Source organism: Lissotriton helveticus, chromosome 7, assembly GCF_964261635.1.
Source record: "Lissotriton helveticus chromosome 7, aLisHel1.1, whole genome shotgun sequence".
Taxonomy (NCBI): domain Eukaryota; kingdom Metazoa; phylum Chordata; class Amphibia; order Caudata; family Salamandridae; genus Lissotriton; species Lissotriton helveticus.
The window spans coordinates 1,158,195,691-1,158,215,946 of NC_136068.1; the positions used below are offsets into that span (position 1 = coordinate 1,158,195,691).

The following is a 20,256-nucleotide window of genomic DNA, read 5'->3' on the forward strand; positions in this document are numbered from 1 at the left end:
GTTTGACATATGCATTAAACCTGTAAAACACATCCTACCCATTGTTTCCTGTTGGGAAGAATAAGGTGGTTTTGTTTTGATTTTGGTAGATAAATTTGTGCCGCAGAAATCGGAAGTCCAAAGGGGAGCCATCGTGACGAGAAGGAAACTTTCGGATCCTGGATGTTGCTTTAACAAGGAATTTGGACTGACCGTTTTTGTGAGCCAAAAGGCAAATGTTCTCAAAGTGCACCATTCCTTTTAAACTTTGAACCGTAAATGGGTTGTGCATTAATACATTATATAGTATATGGACTTATACTTACCATTCAGAACCAATTCTAACCCATTCACATCTTTATTTGTATTTAACTTAATATTTTATATGCTTGTTATTTTTATTTATGCCGTTTAACTTGTACAGATGTACTTATAGGAAAGTCTAAAAATATATTGAAGTGCATTATAAATGTGTATTGTTTACTATTGCAAACCTAACGTCTATAGGTTGTTATACTGGAAAAAAAATAAAAATGTCTCTAGATAATGGAGCTCTTTTCTTTACGCTTCCTTCCTTTTTGAAGGGGATATGAAAGATTTTGCTGCGGACTGAAAATTTGTGAAGTTCTGTGGTTTACGAGTTGCCTCCATGGACAAACAGTGATGTATATGGCCTCGAGTTCTTCAATCTTCTTAAATGACCAACCCCGCGCATGACAATCTCCTTTAGTTTAATACACATTTCTATGGGTGTATTGATAAGATGGCCTCCAGGTAAGTAATGCTCTCTTGAGGCTCTGATCGTTGGAATTATACAGATCTCTCCCCTCCCAAGATCTGCTAGTCTAGGCTATTGTTAACAGTGCTTTATTTGTAAACCAAAAAGCCCAGGGAAACACAACAAAATGTTCTTGTAATTTTGAGGTCTAAGGTTTTATTACTAACGGTATTGATGACACCCGACCCCAGAGCACCATGTAAGCGGCGCACTACTAAATAATTTTATTGTGCGATTGGCAAGCAGATATCCTCCCGGATTGACCTCCTCCCATGATCCACTTTATTGTGAAGATCACACCGATGTTTTGTCCCCCTCTCCGTATTACATCATCGCCCTGACGAAGGTGTGGTCCTGTTCTGGGCCGGACACCGAAACGCGCGTTGGCGTTATTTTTGTGGGCAACAGGATTGTTCTGTCCATCTTCAGTCCTATTAGTGTTCTTGCCCCCACCTTTGCTCTGTTGGATGATCTTTTGGTCATCTGGTCATGTATCCATCAGATGGCGCTAATGTAATATTGTGACTATTTGCAGAGTTGCGAATGAGAGACTAGTTGTATGAGTGGAGAATGTGTATTTATGAGTGTGTGATTGAACGTTTTGTGTGGGACTGTATATTTAGATAATTTGGTGTGTGTGTTTTATCCAATGGTCATATAATGAAATGATTGTCATTTGTGTAGCATTCTTGCACTTAATTTTGAACTCTAAAAAGAAAAAATGAATAATAAAAGTAATTGTTTAAACATCACTGGTTTTGTTCTCTGACTTGCATATGGGTTGTTCCATTGTCCTTGTTAATTTATAGGACCCTTGATAGGGCCTCAGGAAAACTATTTCGGCATGGTTCACTTTTGTTCTTTTTGATTGGTGGAATGCAGGGGTGACTGGTGAGGTTAGGAGTGTCAGTTGCAGTGTGCAGGCTGAGCAGCAGGGAGGCTGCTCCTGGTGGGGCATCACCTGGACTTTACATCTTCCAGTAACTTATTTGAAGCTGTCATCTCATCAATAAATCTACATTATACTTATATACCATCTGGCTACAGAAAATCTTTTATTTACAACATCATGCTAACGTCACTGAATAATACCAATCATCATACATTGAAAAGCACTAACAAATCGAGAGAGGCCAGAGTGAAAAATGAAACAAATTGACAGGTTAGAGAGAAAAAAGGTGTTTAGCATATTTGTTCTGGTCCAGAGACGTGTATTTATTAAATGTATACATGATCTAGCCACGATGTGCCTTAACTTGGTTGAAAAAACTAAACAAATATTGTCTAAAAACTATTTGAGGCCGAATACACTTTTCACTTAGAGGGTTTTGAATGGAGACACGGTCGAGCATCCAAGTACTTTCCACTCACTGAAGTGTAGCGGAGTATAAAGAGAGAGGTTCTAAAGGGCAGGGAAAGATTTCTGTCCTGACAGAACTGATACTTACCTGACCTTGAAGATAAGTCAATTAGCTCCTAGTACGGAGGGATCAGAAGTATCACATCATCAGCAAAAATATTCAGATGTTAATGATGGTGATTTCCGGAGTCCCTTCATTGCAACATGTCGTGTTTGTGCAATCCTTGGTTGTCCTTGGGAGAATCCAAGCATGGCCCCAGGATGTAGTGCTTCCAGAAGTAGCTGACTGTTGAGAGGAAGCTAAAGCTGGTTCTCACCTAAAGTCTTAAGAGTCCCTGTCTCCCATTGCAGCTCTTGCCGTGAGCTGTGTAAAGAAGTATTCACACAGCTGTCACCATATGGGCCGGTGGGCTCAACATCAAACCCAAGGCCTCTGTAACTCAAGATGCTCCCTGAGAGAAGTTGCTGCATCAGCCAGGACCACAGCTACCAAAGAAGAGTGTCCACCTGCTTTGGACTCTGTAGCGGCAACTGCTGAATATGAGCACCCACCTCCAAAAGCCTCCCAGGCCACAACTGCTGAAGACAAGTGTCCATCTGCACTGGCCTCAAGGATTTCAACTGAAAAAGATCTATGCCCATCTGTGTTGACCCGAAGGCCGCTATCGTGATGAGCCTTCTGAGAACTCATGATCCTGAAAGGGGCTTGACCATCATCTGTGATCTCCCACCTCGATGCTGAAGCTCAGGAGTGTGAAGACTGCATGGGACCACAACTCGGACTCACTAGTGTTACTGACAGAAAACGTGGCACTTTGCACAAACTGAGAGACTGTGCCTGAACGCAAGCCAAGGGAATCTGCTAACAATTACCGGCACATACGAATTGGACAAAAAGACAACTGAAAAGGCCTTTTAGCTAATTATTGGGAGAATCGTGCCTGCCCCCCATATCTTCCCCCGAGTCACACAAGTGAGAAGGGGTGAGTAAGCGGGCAGCACATGGATAACTGCATTTCATTAAATCCCATAGGGGTATACAATGTAGTGACTGAACCACTTTTGGAATGTGAAGTATTTAATACTTTTATGCGATTAAAGTACTTTCCTTTATTTAAAAAAAATAGCACTGGCTGTTGAGTTCGGAGGTCTTGCACCCGGTCCCCTTACTACCGACCAAGAGTTCTCAAGGCAACTGTAGCCTGATCTGCTGGCTATATTGGCCATTTTTGTACATTTTCCAGAGCAGTAATTTATATTTTCCAACTTTATCCAAAGATCTTCATCCTAAACATCAGGTTCCATCACCCATTCTAGTAGATTACACTTCTTGCTCATCCAAATTCAAACCAGATGTGCAAAATCTTTTGACATGTTTCACAGGCCAAGTTACAAAGGCCCAGATTTTCTAAAACTTTGTGCCATGTTTGCATGACAAAAGAGAAGGAAACCTGAAATAGTATAGGAAATCGGCCTAATCAACGTCTTTTGATTACATTCACAATTGTTATTTAAGTGTTGTACCACCACATCACTTCATAATTTGAAACGTCACCATATGTATAAAAATAAGGAAGCACATTTTTTTTGTATCTACTTTGAACTTCGAAATGATCAATATATAAACATAACTATTGGATGATATAGCCCCCCCCCCCCCCGCAAGGAATCCGCATTACAGCTACAATAACGTTTGGTGCTAAACAATTAGTCAAGTTATTCAACTGGTTTACTAATCATAAATTTAAAAAACTATAAGGTTATAGATGACATAATATCAATTGACTCCATCAGCCACCTGAAATACCTAAAGAAAAATTCAAGATAATTAAAAATATTGGATAAATTAACTGAAGTTTAAAAATCCAAGTCTATTCCAATGGGTATGCCCCATTAAATGCGATGAAGCACAGTTAGCCATACATAGATTAAATAATCGATGAATACAACTTTTATTCTCCAAAAATATTTTCATAGGTAGCAATGTCCCACTAAACACAAAAAAGAGACATTTTCAGTGTCTCATAAATGCGTTAGTGCCTCTAAAAAGTGGCACTGGTGTACTTAATAAGGATATTGCAATTCACAGAGTAGTTCCATGATCTAATGTCTCTACAAGTTAATTGAACTCCAAGGTGACTTGAAATAACATTATTAAAGTGAAGTTAGGAGGTTTTTATCCTTTATAGTATGTTTGACTTTCAGCTTTTTAAATGGCCATTGAAACTTTTTATGTTGGGCGAAAGCAGAAATCTTAAGCCTTCCAGGTACATGTGCGAGTACCTCTCCAAGTTTTTCATTTACATTCTGGTACTTGTAGTCTTGGATATCCCATTACAAATAAAGAACTACAAGTCACAGATTGCAAACTAACAGCCAAATTCATCATTCTCCCGTTTTGCGAGCCCCTAATAGCGATTCATAAGGAATCGCTATTAAGGACTTGCAAAACGGGATTCATGTAGGAATTGCAAAAAATATTGCGATTCCTACATGTTCCTTATTTGCGATTAGCAAATTGCTAATCGCAAATAAGGAATAACTCCCCATTCATTCCTATGGGCCTACAGGCCCATAGGAATGAATGGGGAGTTATTCCTTATTTGCAATTAGCAATTAGCTAATCGCAAATAAGGATGCGATTTCAAGGGTGCAGGGGTGTCCAAAGGACACCCTGTAGCACCCCTGAAATGTAATCTACATTGGTGTTGCGCACACACATGTCCAAAGGACATGTGTGTGTGTAACATGCAACTTAGAAAAATGCATTTAAATGCATTTTTCTAAGTTTTTGCTATTTACCACGAAGTCTGACCTCTCGGTAAATAGCGGCCCAAAATTGCAATTTCGCAATTTTAAAATGATTCATGAATTGCATTTAAGGAATCTCAAATAGAGATTCCTTAAATGCAATTTTTCGCAAATGTGCGAATTTTTTAATAGCGAATTTTGCATTTGGGATGATGAATCCCAAATGCAAAAATTGCACTCGTAAAAGGCAAGATTCTGAGATTCTTGCCCTTTGCAAGTGCAATTTAGCTTGATGAATCAGGCTGTAAGAACCTGGAATTAAGGTGCTATTCATGAATGGAACTGGAAAAATTGAACTGCCCAATACACCTACGCTTCTTCCCCATTTAGATAAATTTTTAGGTCTGGCTTTGCCAGCCTCATAATGAAATCATAAATAAAATACAAATATGCATATTTTATGTATACAGAGAGCAGCTTTGCAACTTGACAGCTGCTCTATGCTAGCTTCCTAACAGTGAGAGATGGCAACCTTTTCGTGGGAAGGCTGTCTGGTGATTTCACTTGTCTCATTCTGCAATCATTTTGTTTGATTTTTTTTTTCAAGTGACTATGCGCATACTTTTTTTTTCCTTATTTCTTATTACAGTTACGTTCTGCTGTCAGAATATGCCTCTAATATGAAAATGAAACACAAAGCATTACAAGAAGATTATTGTCTCCTACATAGATTAATATTCCTTCTTCCTTAAATCTTCGGATGTATTATCAGCTTTTTTTTATGGATACTTGCACATGCTGTGATCCCAAGCCAGTGACAGTCTTTCCTTTAAGGCTCCACCCACACCGAATGTGCAGCCACCCCAAACCTATTTTGGTAAGACACAATGAGAGTCACATGTTAAATATGAAATATAATGCAGAATGTCTAGGTGCTTCACTTCCGTTCATAGTGGGAGTCAAGCAACCAGGCACTTCTTGATGGTCCAGTGTGCAGGTGTTAAACAGCAATGACGTAATAATGCCGGGCTTACCTTTATGCTGCCTTCATTTTTACTACAGTGTATGGTGTAGGGCATTGGGCAGCAGAGCAGCCAGCAGATGTAGGCTCGGGCGGAGTAGGCGGAAGCCGACATGAGGTTATCATTCACATCTGACACACTTCACCCATTTCCCATGTCAGAAAGTGGAATGGAATCCGTGTGCTTCATGACTCCAACCCCACTCCGTGATTAAATCGACAGACTGGGTTTAAGGCGTTGTTGCCTCTGACGGATACAGGCTCTAACTACTTTGGGCCTCATTTACGAGGTTTTGGTGCCGGCAGTGCCGCAAGGAACCTTACTGTGCTGCCCTGCATCGAAAGAAAAGGGAAGGAATGCGCCATATCTATGAGACAGAGCATGTTCCTGTCCCTTTCCCCTGAGCTGGTGCACAATGAGCGGCCATGTGCCAACGCAGGGACCCTTGTATTTGCGTTGTAAGGGTGATTGTTCATGTGCAGGAAGAGAGAACTTCCTGAAAAAAAAATAATCACGAATGGTGTTTTCCTCTGTGTGTGCTGCAGCACACATTGAGGAGAAATAGGATATTTCTCCTTGTTGCACTCCCTAACGCCACCTATAGGTTGGCTTTAGAATCTGATGAATTTCCAGGTTTAAGATTCCTCATAGCACTCGGAATGCTTCAAATTCGATTAGTTTAGCGTGGGAATACAAAATTCGATTAGTTTAGCGTGGGAATACAAAATTCGATTAGTTTAGCGTGGGAATACCCACAGCAACACCCATGGAACGCCCCTTTCACGCAATGTTCTTCATGAAAGAGGCACATATTTATCTACAAGGACATGAATAGCCCGAAAAGTGGCTTTGCCTGGCCTTGTAATTATGAATGTGCCGCTCTGACGGTGCAAGAGAGCCGCGAGGGGCCTCATAGATGAGGCCCTTGGGTGAGTCATGAAAATTAGGCCAGAGAGTAGGTGTGACTAGTGAACACATTGAAAATGCACGTGCCCCTGTTCCGAGAACAAGGCATCTGCTGCCAGCCAGAAATGAAGAGGCGCGGATGCATCCACGTGATGTTTGCCTTTACTTGAGACTCCGCACAAGAACTAGAGTTGTCTGTGGACTAAGATGAGTCATCTGTAGCTGCCAGCCTCGCGTGCGATATGGGGCCTGCCAAATATGGGAAAGACAACATTGCATAGACTGCTTGTACCTAAAAGGAAGGTAACAGGTTTTGCAGCTGCAGCAGGTATCGGCACTGCAGAGTTATCCCCCCTTAATTGTGGGTGTAAATGCTCCATTACGTCTCTCACCCGTACTTGTGCCGCTCTCTGCCCTCCCCCTCCCTGTCTTGCCTTCTCCACATTTGCAAATAACCTCATTTGTAAAATCGGTGCTTCCTTTATTTATATAGAACTGTGTACGCAGCATTCTTCAAATGGTGAGAACTGATCATGTAAGAGCGGCTGGTGTAGACTCTACGCCTTTGTGAAATATAGCCAAGACAAATAATTACTGCCAAAGATGGAAGCTCGTTGAGCATTACATTTTACCCTGCCCCATACAGTGCTTGAACAAATGCACCCAAAAGTAAAAGGTTTTGAATCTCTCTGTGTGATGCTTCTGACAGTGTCACCCCTTGGCACTGTGACTGCAGATCGAGAGACAGGTTCATCTGCTTTCAAACAGGGCCACTCTTCCCAAAACAAACATGTCTCAGTTAGTGTTCTGAATGCCTGTTAACATGTTAGATACAGAACTGTTGTGGCGTTTAGCTAAGGCTTTAGAATCTGTGTGCCATCAACAGGTTTATGTGCTCCATGTTCTGGCATTCTTTTGAGATAGCTGCGGGTTGGCTACTATGGAGATTTCACCAGAGTCCTGCCTCTAGGATAATATTACAGTGTGATGACTTACCAACAGCCCTGAAGAAGGTAGTGGTTTTATACCGAATGGCGAAACACATGTTAGTTACGGAACTGATCGAAGACATCTGAACACATGTGAAGAAGGAAGCATAAAAGAAAGAACACTTTATCTTGTATTGACTTTTTGAAAACGTGTTGCTCAGGGGACTTATTATTTTTGTTCAAGTTGAGGGCATTTGTCCTCATCGAAGTTGGGGGCGTTGGAGGCCATTCCTTCCCCTTGGAGCATCAGAGGACAACCTGAGACCTAGGCGAGGGTGCTAACGGTTTGTGCAACCAATAACCTTACCACAAAGATCATTGTAACAATTGGAGCTTCCTAATGAAAATAGGGCATCCCTAAGTAAAGGGCACTGAGTAACTCCAATGCATTCAGATAAAAGAACTAGACATTGAGTATCATTACCAGGATAGACTCACGGAGAGAGGCTACAGAGAGCTATTGAAACGGGCCTGAAACCTTACAAGGTATAACAGCCATATTGTGAAAATATAGAAAGGGAGAGAGATCAAATCAAGCCAAACCGAAAGGGACTGAGCCAGAGTCATTCCCAGAACTCCTGCATGAGACTGACTTGGCGCCACTGGCGTCAGTATACCCAGATAGCCAAGCTTTCCAAAGGGCAATGGGGGAAACTGAAAACCGTTTTGAATCTGTGAGGTACTTCTATGTCCGTTGCAAAACATGATAAAGGACATGTCCTTCTGGAGATGGCAAGAGGGGGGATGCCACACAGTAGGGGACCTATTTATCAATATTGGATTTGTCCTTCATGCAAGCCAAGAACTGCTCAGGGTCAACCCTGGACAGTTTCTTAAAAAAAGCCAAGATGGCACACATTGTTGGAGGCATTTAGATTATGTGCCCGGAGGCACCTCCAGCACATTACATTATGCAGCAACTTCTAGGGTTGGAGGGGAGGCATGTAACTTATCACACAATTGTATACAGCATTACCATTGGATAGGAAGGGACACACAGAGGAGACTTATAATAGATGGGTAGAAGATAGTCCAGAGGCACTGACGAAGTGAACAAGAGGAAGGCCTGTGAGCAGGTCAAGGATATTTACCCATGTCGTTGGCTCGTGAGAGATGTGTTTGGAATCGGGCAAGCTTCTTACATATGACCTGGAGCTGTCCAAGGGTAGAAGAGTTCTGGAGGGAGGTGCTTGGCAGTTTGTCACAAATTACGGGGGTTGTGGTTAAATGTATCTTTAAAGCAGTGTTTATTAGCAATATTTCCTGTGAAAAAAGGACATTAAATAACAATGAGAATGCTGACTTTGTGGCCAGTTTATATAGCAATCCATTACAGACCTCGAAAAATCTATTCACCAACTGGGAATGGCGAGTCAGATTTTATCAGGTTGAGCTATTTTTCTGGGAAGGGAACTTAAGCTGGAAAGAAACATGTATTCTGTTAAATTCAGAAAGTGAATGAGCAAAAAGGATGCTTTAGATCTTCATATCACATTTGCTGTCTGTAGTTAGTTTGTCTTTTTACTAATTGGCTTACCTCATCCTGGAAAATGGTGTTTACTTCTTCCTCTTACTACAGTTAGAGGCTTTTGGCAAGTGAGCTGTCTGGCAATCATTGTGAAACAAAATAGCAAGATTTCATATTTTGAAATATTTCTCCTATTCATTTATAAGATCTTTAAATGTTGTGTGTTAGAAATAAATCTATCAGGAATCACGATAGCACTTTTTTTTGGGAATTCAGAAGCCTGATGCAAACAAAGATTAAAAAGGAGCAAAACATATGAGAACACTTTACGTGGTGATGTGCAAATGACAAATATTTGCAGAAACTCAATTTCCAAAGATTATTGTGCAGTGAGGTGTAGCGCTACGCCTGACTCCAGAGTGCGGGGCTCACGGCCTGATCCCCGGCTCCAGCAGCAGCTCTGCTCAGCATCATGTGACTCTGGGTAATAGTTCACTTAATCTCCCCAACGGCCCCCAGCACCCGCCCCGATGGCAATGCTGCTAACGAACTATGGGGCAATGTGTATCCTATGTAGGGCTAGATTTGTATTATATAGGGAGCAAAAGTTTAGTCTGTTAAATCAAGCAATTTTTGTTTTATACAGCAGACATGCCGAACTCACGTAGTTGAAGATTCTCTCATATGTAATAATGAAGATGATGGCGGTTCTGTGAATTAAAATATTTGACACACACAATCACAATACCCTAAGAAATATCCAAGGGAGGGAACTAGAGGTAACGCGGTCTTCAGGTTGAGCTGACAGAAACATGTTGGCGACAATAGTGGGAATGGGGGTAATAGTTCCCCTTATCCCCACATTCCAGCTTTTAATACCAAGTAATACCCTATGATTAAATGTAATTTGGGGTAGTACATTGGTTTTCAAATCGCTTTTTGCATGGGCCCTCACTTAAATGATTAAAAGTGCCTCATTGTTTTCAGGTGTAGGCCCGCTCTATATCAAACCAGGTTTTTAGAGAGCGAGGACTGCCTATGATGAAGCATGACACCTGGTGGTGTGTGAGGACAGATCTTCAATTTTTTTTTTGCTGTCCAGCACTCCATCTACATAGTGCTGGTAGGGATACTGTTACTTCACATAAGTGACTACAACATTGGGGTAGCTTGTACAGTGAGTATATAATTAAAATATTTGCCCAGGATCATAATTTGAAACCAGTTTAGGGGGTCAAGAGCATTACAATTAGGTCAAGTAGATTATTTAAGTCACTAGACCTGCAGGTCTAGTAACATTTTTATGATTTTTCAAAGTCAGAATTGGCATCTACAAGGACTGTGGAGATTGCTAGATGAAAAAAAGGGTCTACAGGAATGGGCTCTGGCAGACGAACAACATATTAAGAATACACGAAGAAATGACAAACTCACAGAGCATCTGGTTGAATGAGCTGAAATTCTGACCAGGTTATCGGATCTAACAAATAATGGACCACCAGGGTAATGTGAGGATGAAGAACAGGGACTATAATTCTTTCACTACATAACTAAAGAAGGACAACGCACACAAGCTTTCATAGTGGTGGGGATGATGTACTTAAGTCTAATATAATAATAGTTGTACATTTATTTAGATGAGGGTAAGAATAATACTAATCCATTGTTGATATGCAGTTGTCGATATTGTTGGTGAAATTAATAAAAATTATTTACAAAAAAAAAAAGAAACTGGGAGTAGATTTACTAATGTTTGCATGAGCGTTCATACAGCGTAACACAATTAGAGCAGGGCTTGCCGGCTTTTATAATACATAGCTAGTGGGTGCCATTTTTGGCTTTTCAAAACACTTGAACAAAACTTTATTAAATCTACCCATGTGCATTTACTTTTAACACTCATCCTTCTTTTGATCTGCAAATAAAGATCACTGAAGACGTTTCCAAACTCATTTGGGTGATGCAGAAATGAAAACTAAATACAAAACACAAGCCCTGCAAGTCAAAGTTCCTCGCACCGGCACATGGCATGCTGTGGATTGCAACACGGAATGACGGAATGGTCGTGTGAGTAATCTGCTTTAGAAACATTGTCCACAGCGATATCCTGGAGAAGGTAACCCAGAGCCTTATCAATTTCAGGAAACACCCGCTGATATTCAGCAGAACTACTGTCCATTGGAAGGCTCTCCTCAGGATCTTGGCCCAGATTGAAAATCAATGGAGGGTCGTGATCTTGCATGAATCCAATGCTTCCATCGCAGGCCTGGGCTCCACCTACAGATGAGAGAGAACGAGATCAAATGATTCCATCTGAAGCCATGGTACTTCAAGTGCTTGACGAAATGGGAAGCGCATGTTCACACTGCTTTCTGGACATGCGTTTAATAGTCAGGGAGCATGTGCAGCTGTTATGAGTGGTGCTTAATAGAGTATAGTACAAGAGAGGACTTTCTATAAACCGCGACAGATAGCAAATATCAATTACATCAACAATACGGCAAAGCAAAACAGCTCATTGATTTGTTCATTTCCATCCCTTCCCTTTCGCTTCTTTTGCCTCCTAAGCTCTCCTTTCCCCCTCCCCTCTGACAAGTCTCTTCAGCACGTGCTAGTGACACAAATCTACCTACAACCCTACAGTGCAGATCTCCAGTAAACAGCTAAAATAAGAGATCATTCATAGCTGCTGCTGCTGTTTTTGAATCAGGCGACGCTCATGTGGTCTGCTGCAGCCTATGGAAGTTCTGCCTGGTTCACCGGCTGACCCCAATTAATCGGAGGTCAGAGGTGTAGATAAAAAATGTAGCGCGACATGAGCAAGGTTGTGGGCTAGGACATTTGGCAAAGTTATACCCTACAAATTACTTAAGGATCACAAGCCTTTATTGACTTTGTTACTCACCAATTAGTCAACACAGGCCCCTCTGAGAGTTGTGACATGTATGAAGAATTTTCATGAGGACAATGAAAGCTGGGAATAAATATGGGGTGCTTATATGATGAAGTGCAGGATCAGTATGGGCAACCATTGTATAGAGGTCACTGGGTTTTACAAAGGTTCAGAACCTCTGACACTGAATGCTGTTGGCTTTGTGCATGAGCTGTTGGAAGGTGGCATCAAGGGAGGATTATTTGCATTGATGCTTCAGGAGCTGTCCTGCTAAATGCGGTTAGGTCCATGTAGAAGTAAAGGGAATATGTTTTGACGACGAGTGATGTCTGTTGGTGTTTATTGGTGATGCATGTTCATGGAACAAATATTTTCTGTGAAATGTGGTTCGGGGTGGGTAGCTGGTGAGAACTAGAGTAGCAGCTGCACGTGTGGCTTCTTGTCTTTCGAATGAATCAGTAAACCTCAGGTTTCATCAAACTGCTTTTGGTGTTCTGCCTTCTTAACAAAAAGCCTGATTCTGATTTAGCCAAGGAGAAAAAGAGAGGAGTGTGGCCTATCAATTGAGAAGTCTCTTCAAACGTCTAACCTCCAGTAATTAATCAGTTATTAACTAACGAAGTTCTCCAACATTTACAATCTGCATTTCTATATTAAGTTGCAATATTCAACTACTAACATTTTTGTCCAAGTCTCCGTTTTAAGAGTTCCTGTGCTTTAACTGCAGCTCACGGCTCATTACTAATACTAAATGGCAGGTCACCTATACAGTTTTAAATGTAACATAAGCACAGCTTCTTTAGTCAGGTTTAGTGCTTTATATTTAACAAGTATTGGCCAAGTTAATAGCTTTCGTTTTTTTTTACCTATTGGGGTTCTTGTGACATTAATATTGTCATATAACTTGCCATGAATGTTTTAAGGCCGTGCGTGACCAGTTATAGTTACCTGCTAACTGAACCATAACTGGAAAACGTCAATGTTTTTTATGGAGTAACCATAACTGCACTTTAACTGTTTTTCCACTAAGGGTCATATTTACTGGAATTGTGGCGCAGGGAATGCTGTGCTGCCTTGTGTCACAGGGAAAGGTAGGAATGCACAGTATTTATCCAATACCGTTCATTCCTGTCCTTTCCCCCAGCGGGGGCGCAATTTCTGCAGCCTCGCACAAACACAGGCACCTTTGCACCACAGTGCAAGGGTGCCTGAATTACAGGCAGGATTGTGTTTGTGTAGGAAGGGGCACCTTCCTGCAGGGACATCTTAAGGATTTTGGGGGCCGTGGGCTAAATGTATTTCGGGAGCCCCTGTTCGGAACAGCTTTGAATTTATATAATCCAATTTCAGCTCTTTCATGTACTCTTTGGCCAGGTCACTGACACTGCACAGACACACTCATCCAGATACTAAGGGGCATATTTATAAATTGTCATGCAGTGCACTGCAGCAAGTCACCTTGCTGCTCTGCATGAAAGGGAAAGGGCAGGAATGCACCGTATTTAAGTCAATATGGCGCAATCCTGCCTTTTCTCCTGTATTGGCACATTTTTGCTGCCCAGCACCAACGTAGGCAACCTTGCACCATGGTGCAAGGGTGCCTCCTTTGCAAACAGGATTTAATTTTGTGCAGGAAGGGGCACCTGGTGCACAAAAATCTTCTGAGGCTTATTCCTTTTTCTATGTGTGCTGTACACACAGAAGGAGGAAGTAACTAGGAGAAATAAAGTTGTCTCCTCATTACGCCACCCATGGGAAGGCTTATCTTTTTGGCACATTCCCAGGTTTACCAATTCTGGTAGACCTGGGAATGCGTCAAAATCTATAGAAGTTGCATGTGATCACCAATGCAACACCCATGGAATGCCTTCACAGGGTGGAGTAAGGCAACCCAGTAATTTGTGCTGCGTTGCTTTACTCCAGGTTTATTGAGCCACTCAGGCCCACGCAACGTGGCCTTGCGTGGCTTCATAAATCTCACTTAAGGTTTACATGTACCATGTTGCATGGTGCAAAAGTGATGGAAACTGGCTCATACATATGCTCCTCAATGTGTTTATTTATAATATTCAAGGATAATAGTGTGCGTTTTCAATATTTTTAACACAGCAGCAGCTTACTAATATTACTGCAAATAGTCTCTGTGACATCCTTCCATTTCTCATATGTGAGCTCATGTTTTGATTAAAAAGAAACTTTTTTATGGATGTCTAACACATTTCTGTAATAGACTCTCACACATCACTCAAATTAACTATAAATTAAAGGAAAACGGAATTTAAAGCATTCCATTGAAGAATTATTCAAGGTCATCAAGGCAAGACTCTCTAAAGAACAGAGCTCTTCTTGTAAATCTAGACTTCGTCAAAACACATAGGAGTTGTGTGGGAACAACCATGGAATGCCTCTCTTGCACAGAGTAAGGCAACGCAGCTATTTGCATTGTGTTGCATTACTCCATATCTGAGAAGCCATTCAGTGTCACCCAAAGTGGCTTTGTGTGGCTTCATAAATATGACTGAGAAGTTTGTGTTGTGCATGTACCACATTGCATGGTGCATGCATGACGCAAAGCCCTCATAAATATGCCCCTAAGTGTCCAATTGTGTGTGTGAGTGCAAACACAATTCAAGTGCAGTTATGCTTCCGAATTAAAACCATTAAACACAATCCATAACTTGCACAACTGCTGTGCTAACCACAATTGGCACAGCAAATGTATTCACCCTTAATACACTAAATGCAATTGTTAATGTTATAAACAAGCTCACATATTAAATGACATGACACATTGCACTTACCACTTAGACAGTATGATGTCATATAAATTATTGATTTAAGTATGTGTTATTTAATGACGTTATTTTTTGTTGTTCTTTATTGATACAAATATTTTGAGGTGCTTTTTTTGCCACTGCTTTAAATGTACACCCCAAACCCCTAACGGGTTTCCATGAAATTCAAATGATCACAAGCAAGTTAAACATGTTAACGACATTGGTGCTAAGGCAATTCCCGCTGTTACTCCAGATCTCCCATTGAAATGACAAGGTCAGCTCGTTATCAGCACAGGAGCACTGCATGACGAGCTGACCTTGTCATGAGCATGGAAGGGGTTAAGTGTCTGCTAACTGATGTGCAGATTGGTAAAGCTGTGCCGAAGATATTAGCCAGACCCCCAGGATATAGCGGCATGGATTAGAAAATTTAGCGGCACAAATATGGAAATTTAGCGGCACAAATATGGAAATTTAGCGGCATTTTTTTGCGGCACTTTATTTTACTCCTAATCATTCATTCTCAGCATTAAAACAATGAAAACTGTTTTAGCATAGTATTCCACTTTGAAATAGGCCCTGATTAGTATTTACATTTAAGTAACATTGCTTGCAGGCAAAAGTTTCTCTATGTATCTTGGATAGTGAATACATAAAAGTATACGGCCTGATTATAACACGCCCATTCAATTGCGATCCCCCTTCAAACACATTTTTGTCAAGAGACCGAGATGGTAAGTGTTGTGATGCCTATCACACTCAATATTACCCTTTGTTCGACTTCAGCAAAGCAACCCTGCGGGAATTTAGCCACAGGAAAAAGCATGGTATGTACAGCACTGGCACATTTTTGTGCATTAAGGAATACAATTAACATGTTATTGCCCCACAAAATCAGAATTGCCACAAAGTATCAAGTAGATAAATAATTGAAATAAAGACTCAGCCAGCCTGTCAGGCCTCTTAGGGCCATTTTAGTCTAACAGAGTCTGCATTTCTCATGAATTAAGAGCATTGAACCTTGGGTTACTGCTCTTCTCCCCACGTCTCGCCCTCTAGCTTTCCCTCTACCCCTTTTATTCTTCCTCCCAGGCATCCCTCCACTTCCTCTCACTTTCATCCTTATATACACCGTTCACTCTTTCTCAAGTCCTCTTAGTTCTCTTCTCCTCTCCTCTTTACCTTCTGGCTCCCGTTCCCTCTGCATCTTTCGCTCCCTCCCTCCCTATCTTTCACTTATTCCTTCTCGCCTCTCTTGCGCATTCACTTCCCGCACTTCTCCTTTGTCTTCCCATCTCTTCTATCTCTGTCTCTCATTTATATTCCATCTCCCCACCTCTCCCCCTCTTCTCTTCCATCCTCTTTGCCCTCCTCCCCCACTTCAGCTCTCAAGCTCTCCCTCCCCCTCTCTATTTCCGCTAGGGGAACGTTTTACTCATTCTCCTCGCATCTCTATTCTCTTGTCCCACCGCTCTCTACATCTTGTACTCTTTCTCCCTTCTCATATCTCTTCTGCTCCTCTTTTCCCCATCTCAACCTCTTTCTGCCCCCCTCAAGGCCTCTCTCTTCCCTCCCCTCTTTAGCCTTGGCCTCCTTTCGCACACCTAATTCTTCTATCCCATCTCTCTTTTGCCATCTCTATCTTCCTTCCCACCCTCACCAACTCACACCTTACATTTCTTTCCAACCTTCCCCTTTTTAGCTCCTTCACTCTTCCTTCACATCTCACCCTTTTCTCCCCTTCTTATCTCTTCACTTTTCCCCCTCCTCCAATCTCTCTTCCCCTCGCCTCTGCATCCTCCTGCCCTCCCCGTTTCGTCCCCTCATTCTTTCTCCCTCTCCCTCACTCCCCCCCCCCAATCCTTGTTCTCAGGTCTCATTTGCAGCTCTTTCAAATCTTACTTTTCAGCCCCACACCCCCTCCCCCCTCTCCACGCTGCACATTTTTCCCTCCCTCGCAGTTTTTTCTTCATTTAAATGCCCGCAGCTGCCGCTGGTCCCTAGGTATTGTCAGTTGTCTGTCACATCAGCCACCCCTCCTTCGCCTGCTCCCCCACAGGATGCTCAGGCTGTCCGAAATCTCTATTTTTTCTACCAGAGAGTCACCTAGGAGTGAAGCCGCCCCTGTTCCCCACGAGGGCGACATGCAGGAATAGACACGTGGGGGCCGACATTCCAGCAGGTTGGGCGAGTTCTGTTAAAAAGAGACCGCCCCCCAGCTCCTGAAACATTAGCAAGACACATCTGATACCGAAGCATGTACTTCTCAGCCACTAGAACAGAGCTGTACTGACAACACAGACCTAAAAGGGGCCTCCTTCTATGAGCTCACCAACAGTCCAAATTTCATGGGCAGTTTTGTCAAAATCGCGGCATTTTTACAAAACTGCCGATTTCGCGGTTTTTTTTGCAGATTGCGAAATCCTGGAGGGTCTGATTAGCAACAAAACACACAAAATGATGGATGGAATTTGCACATTGGCAAAACATTCACCCCCATTGACAGTTCTGGGTTTAATTCACCGTTATTTTGCTCACCACTCCAACCCAGTAAAGACATGGCCATATGCAAATCAGCCTTGACCATGTGCCTCATGGGAACAGTTCAGCCCGAACTGCCAAGCCATGTCTTCCCTGGACCGGAATCAAGCATCATAGGACCGGTTTCTGGCTATCAGCCGTCATCAGCCAGGATAGCTTGACTCCAGTGGCGTAGTGAGCACAGGACCCACGTCTGGGCAGACCCTTTCCACATAGGGCGAAGAGCAAAACACCCAAAATGATGGACGGAATATTGCACATTGGCAAAACATTCACAGATCTGGGTTTAATCCATCGTTATTTTTCTCACCCGCCACCCCAGTTCAGACATGGCCGTATGCAAATCAGTCTTGACCCTGTGCCTCATGGGAACAGTCCAGCCCAAACTGCCAAGCCATGTCTTCCCTGGACTGGAATCAAGCATCCTAGAACCGGTTTCTGGCTATCAGCCATCATCAGCCAGGATAGCTTGACTCCAGTGGCGTAGGGAGCACAGGACCCACGTCTGGGCATACTCTTCCCACATAGGGTGAACAGCAAAACACACAAGATGATGGACGGTGTGTGAAGTTGGCCTGGTATATGATGTCCACTATTGTAGTGGGCACCTTGCACCAGTCCAATTGACCCTTATTGATGGTAGGTTTAAAGTCAACCTTTATAGAAAGCTATCCTAGTGGTAGCTGTGGAGAGCAGCCTTCAGGCTAAGACTTAGAGGTGAGTTAAGCAAGTTGTTTTACCCGTTATAATCCCTTGAATGATCAAATGAAAGCTCACCACACAAGGTATATATCAAATATATATGTATTTATTCTAAACACAACCCCTCTGGACTCTTTATGAGGTCGGAGGTAAAAGTACAATACAAGGAACTTAATTAGCATACGATAAGTTGCACAGTATACGTTATGCCCTAGGGGCCTCACAAACCATATACTAAAATAGTGGTATAAGAACCACGTGAGGGTTAGAAAGCAGGCCAAGGGCCTGTAGAACCGCTGGTGCAACCAGGAACCACCCAAGGTAGTGATACAGAAGGCCCACGGGGGCGCGCAGTGTCTAAACACAGCAGCGGCTCACCATTGACTTTCTATGGAGAACGAACAAGTTACAATTTTAAAGATTAAGGGCACTTAGAGGTGAACTACAATGGAACTCTTTTAGACTAGGACACTTCGAGAGTCAAGACCCACGGGAGCACCGGAGTACTCGTGTTACCTCACCAGGGAAGCCGGTGTCGTGTCACCTTGCCTGACCCTGATGTTGAGACAAGGCAGGCGGAGGCGGGCGGGGACAAGAGGGAAGAAGAAAAGAGCAGTAGAGTTGTAGGCAGGGAGAATAAACGAAGCACAAGAAAGCAGCTCCGGAGTCCGAGTCTTTACTGGGGATTAACGGGGCCTCTACACTGGCGACGAGGGTGGGATTCTGTCCACCCACTGCTGCTGCCCCCCTGCTGTGATCGTGCAGCCAGAGAACAACCTCCTCAGAGCGCCGGAACGAAAAAGAGCGCGAAAACGCGATTGAAATCGCGAGGCGAGCGCTGTGTGAGCGCCATCCCAGGAGGACTGGAGCTGCCAGAGGGTGAGTCCAAATCTAAAGGATTGACTACCCTCGAAGAAATAGGCTAATAAGAAACTGGAGCCACTGTAAAGACAGAGACTCATGTCCTTTTTGGCGGCCATCTTGAAGTCAGGCGCCATACATAGAACTACATTGGCAGTTACCCGGCGGCCAATTTGAAGTCAGGCAATCTCCAAAATACCTTCAAAATCACCAGAATCTCAGCAAATAAAGCACTGCCTGCCCTGGAAAGCCTGTACCCGAGCGCAGAATGTCAGTACAACCTGACACTTAACAACCAGCAGCCAAGGGATCAGCCATACAACCCCAGCAACCACACCCGATGCTACTGGGAGTGTCGTATCTGCGTCCGCCAGAACCGTTGGAGCTGACGTCAGGGAACAGCATGGGGCCCAAATGGAAGAGTTGGGCGGAGGATTTTGAGGACTTTATGACAGGGTCTCAAGTACAAGACCCCAAGCAGAAGCTGATAGTGCTGCGAAACCTTATAGGGAAGGACATTGCACAAATCATCAAAGAATTGCCTGCCGCCAGCGCCACTTCATATGACGACGTGAAAGGAGTTCTAGATCGGAAGTTTCTGCACAAGCGAAACTTGGACTATGAGCGGTACACGTTCAACCTTGCGTGGCAAGAAAAAGAGGAACTGATGTGCGACTTCATTGCTCGCATTCGACGCCTAGCCCGATATTGCGAATTCAACACATTCAACATCAAAGACGCGCTGCGGCTACGCATAATTTCAGAATGACAGTCAGAATCATTACACCGCCGGTTGTTAAAAAAATACTACACACTTGAAGAAATAGAGGAACTAACGCGCATAAACGATCAAGCGGAAGACCACGCTAAGAAGATGAAAGCCAATAAGCCTGAGAAAAGGGAGCAAGTATTCCGAATGCAGTCCCACACTGACTCGAAGCGCCGGTCGGATCACCGCAAGTCAGGAAGATCCACGCAGACCTCCCGCGAAACGTCTTCGCGAAATGGACCTCGAGGCAGTCGGACAAACAGACCAGCCTCAAAATGCTATAGGTGCGGACAAGACTACCCCCACGCAGGACAGTGCCCTGCCATCGGACAACAGTGCCACCGCTGCGGTAGAGAAAACCACTTCGTCAAACACAAAGATCAGAGATAAGGACAACCAAGTCAAACTCAGACACTCGTCACCAAGCCAGAGCGGTGAAAGGAAGAGGAAGCCTTTCATC

General features: G+C 43.1%; 2 protein-coding genes across 2 annotated transcripts in view; one reads left to right on the top strand and one right to left on the bottom strand.

Annotated features, from left to right (window-relative positions):
* Positions 1-530, top strand: part of WIPI1 (WD repeat domain, phosphoinositide interacting 1) — a 412,373-nt gene extending 411,843 nt beyond the window's left edge. The window contains exon 13 of the mRNA XM_078654292.1: positions 90-530. Within this exon, the coding sequence (XP_078510418.1) occupies positions 90-137 (48 nt within the window). The 3' untranslated portion in view covers positions 138-530. The remainder of the gene's footprint in view (positions 1-89) is intronic.
* A 10,232-nt stretch (positions 531-10,762) lies between these two features.
* Positions 10,763-20,256, bottom strand: part of ARSG (arylsulfatase G) — a 902,795-nt gene continuing 893,301 nt past the window's right edge. The window contains exon 11 of the mRNA XM_078654296.1: positions 10,763-11,530. Coding sequence (XP_078510422.1) covers positions 11,256-11,530 — 275 coding nt within the window. The 3' untranslated portion in view covers positions 10,763-11,255. The remainder of the gene's footprint in view (positions 11,531-20,256) is intronic.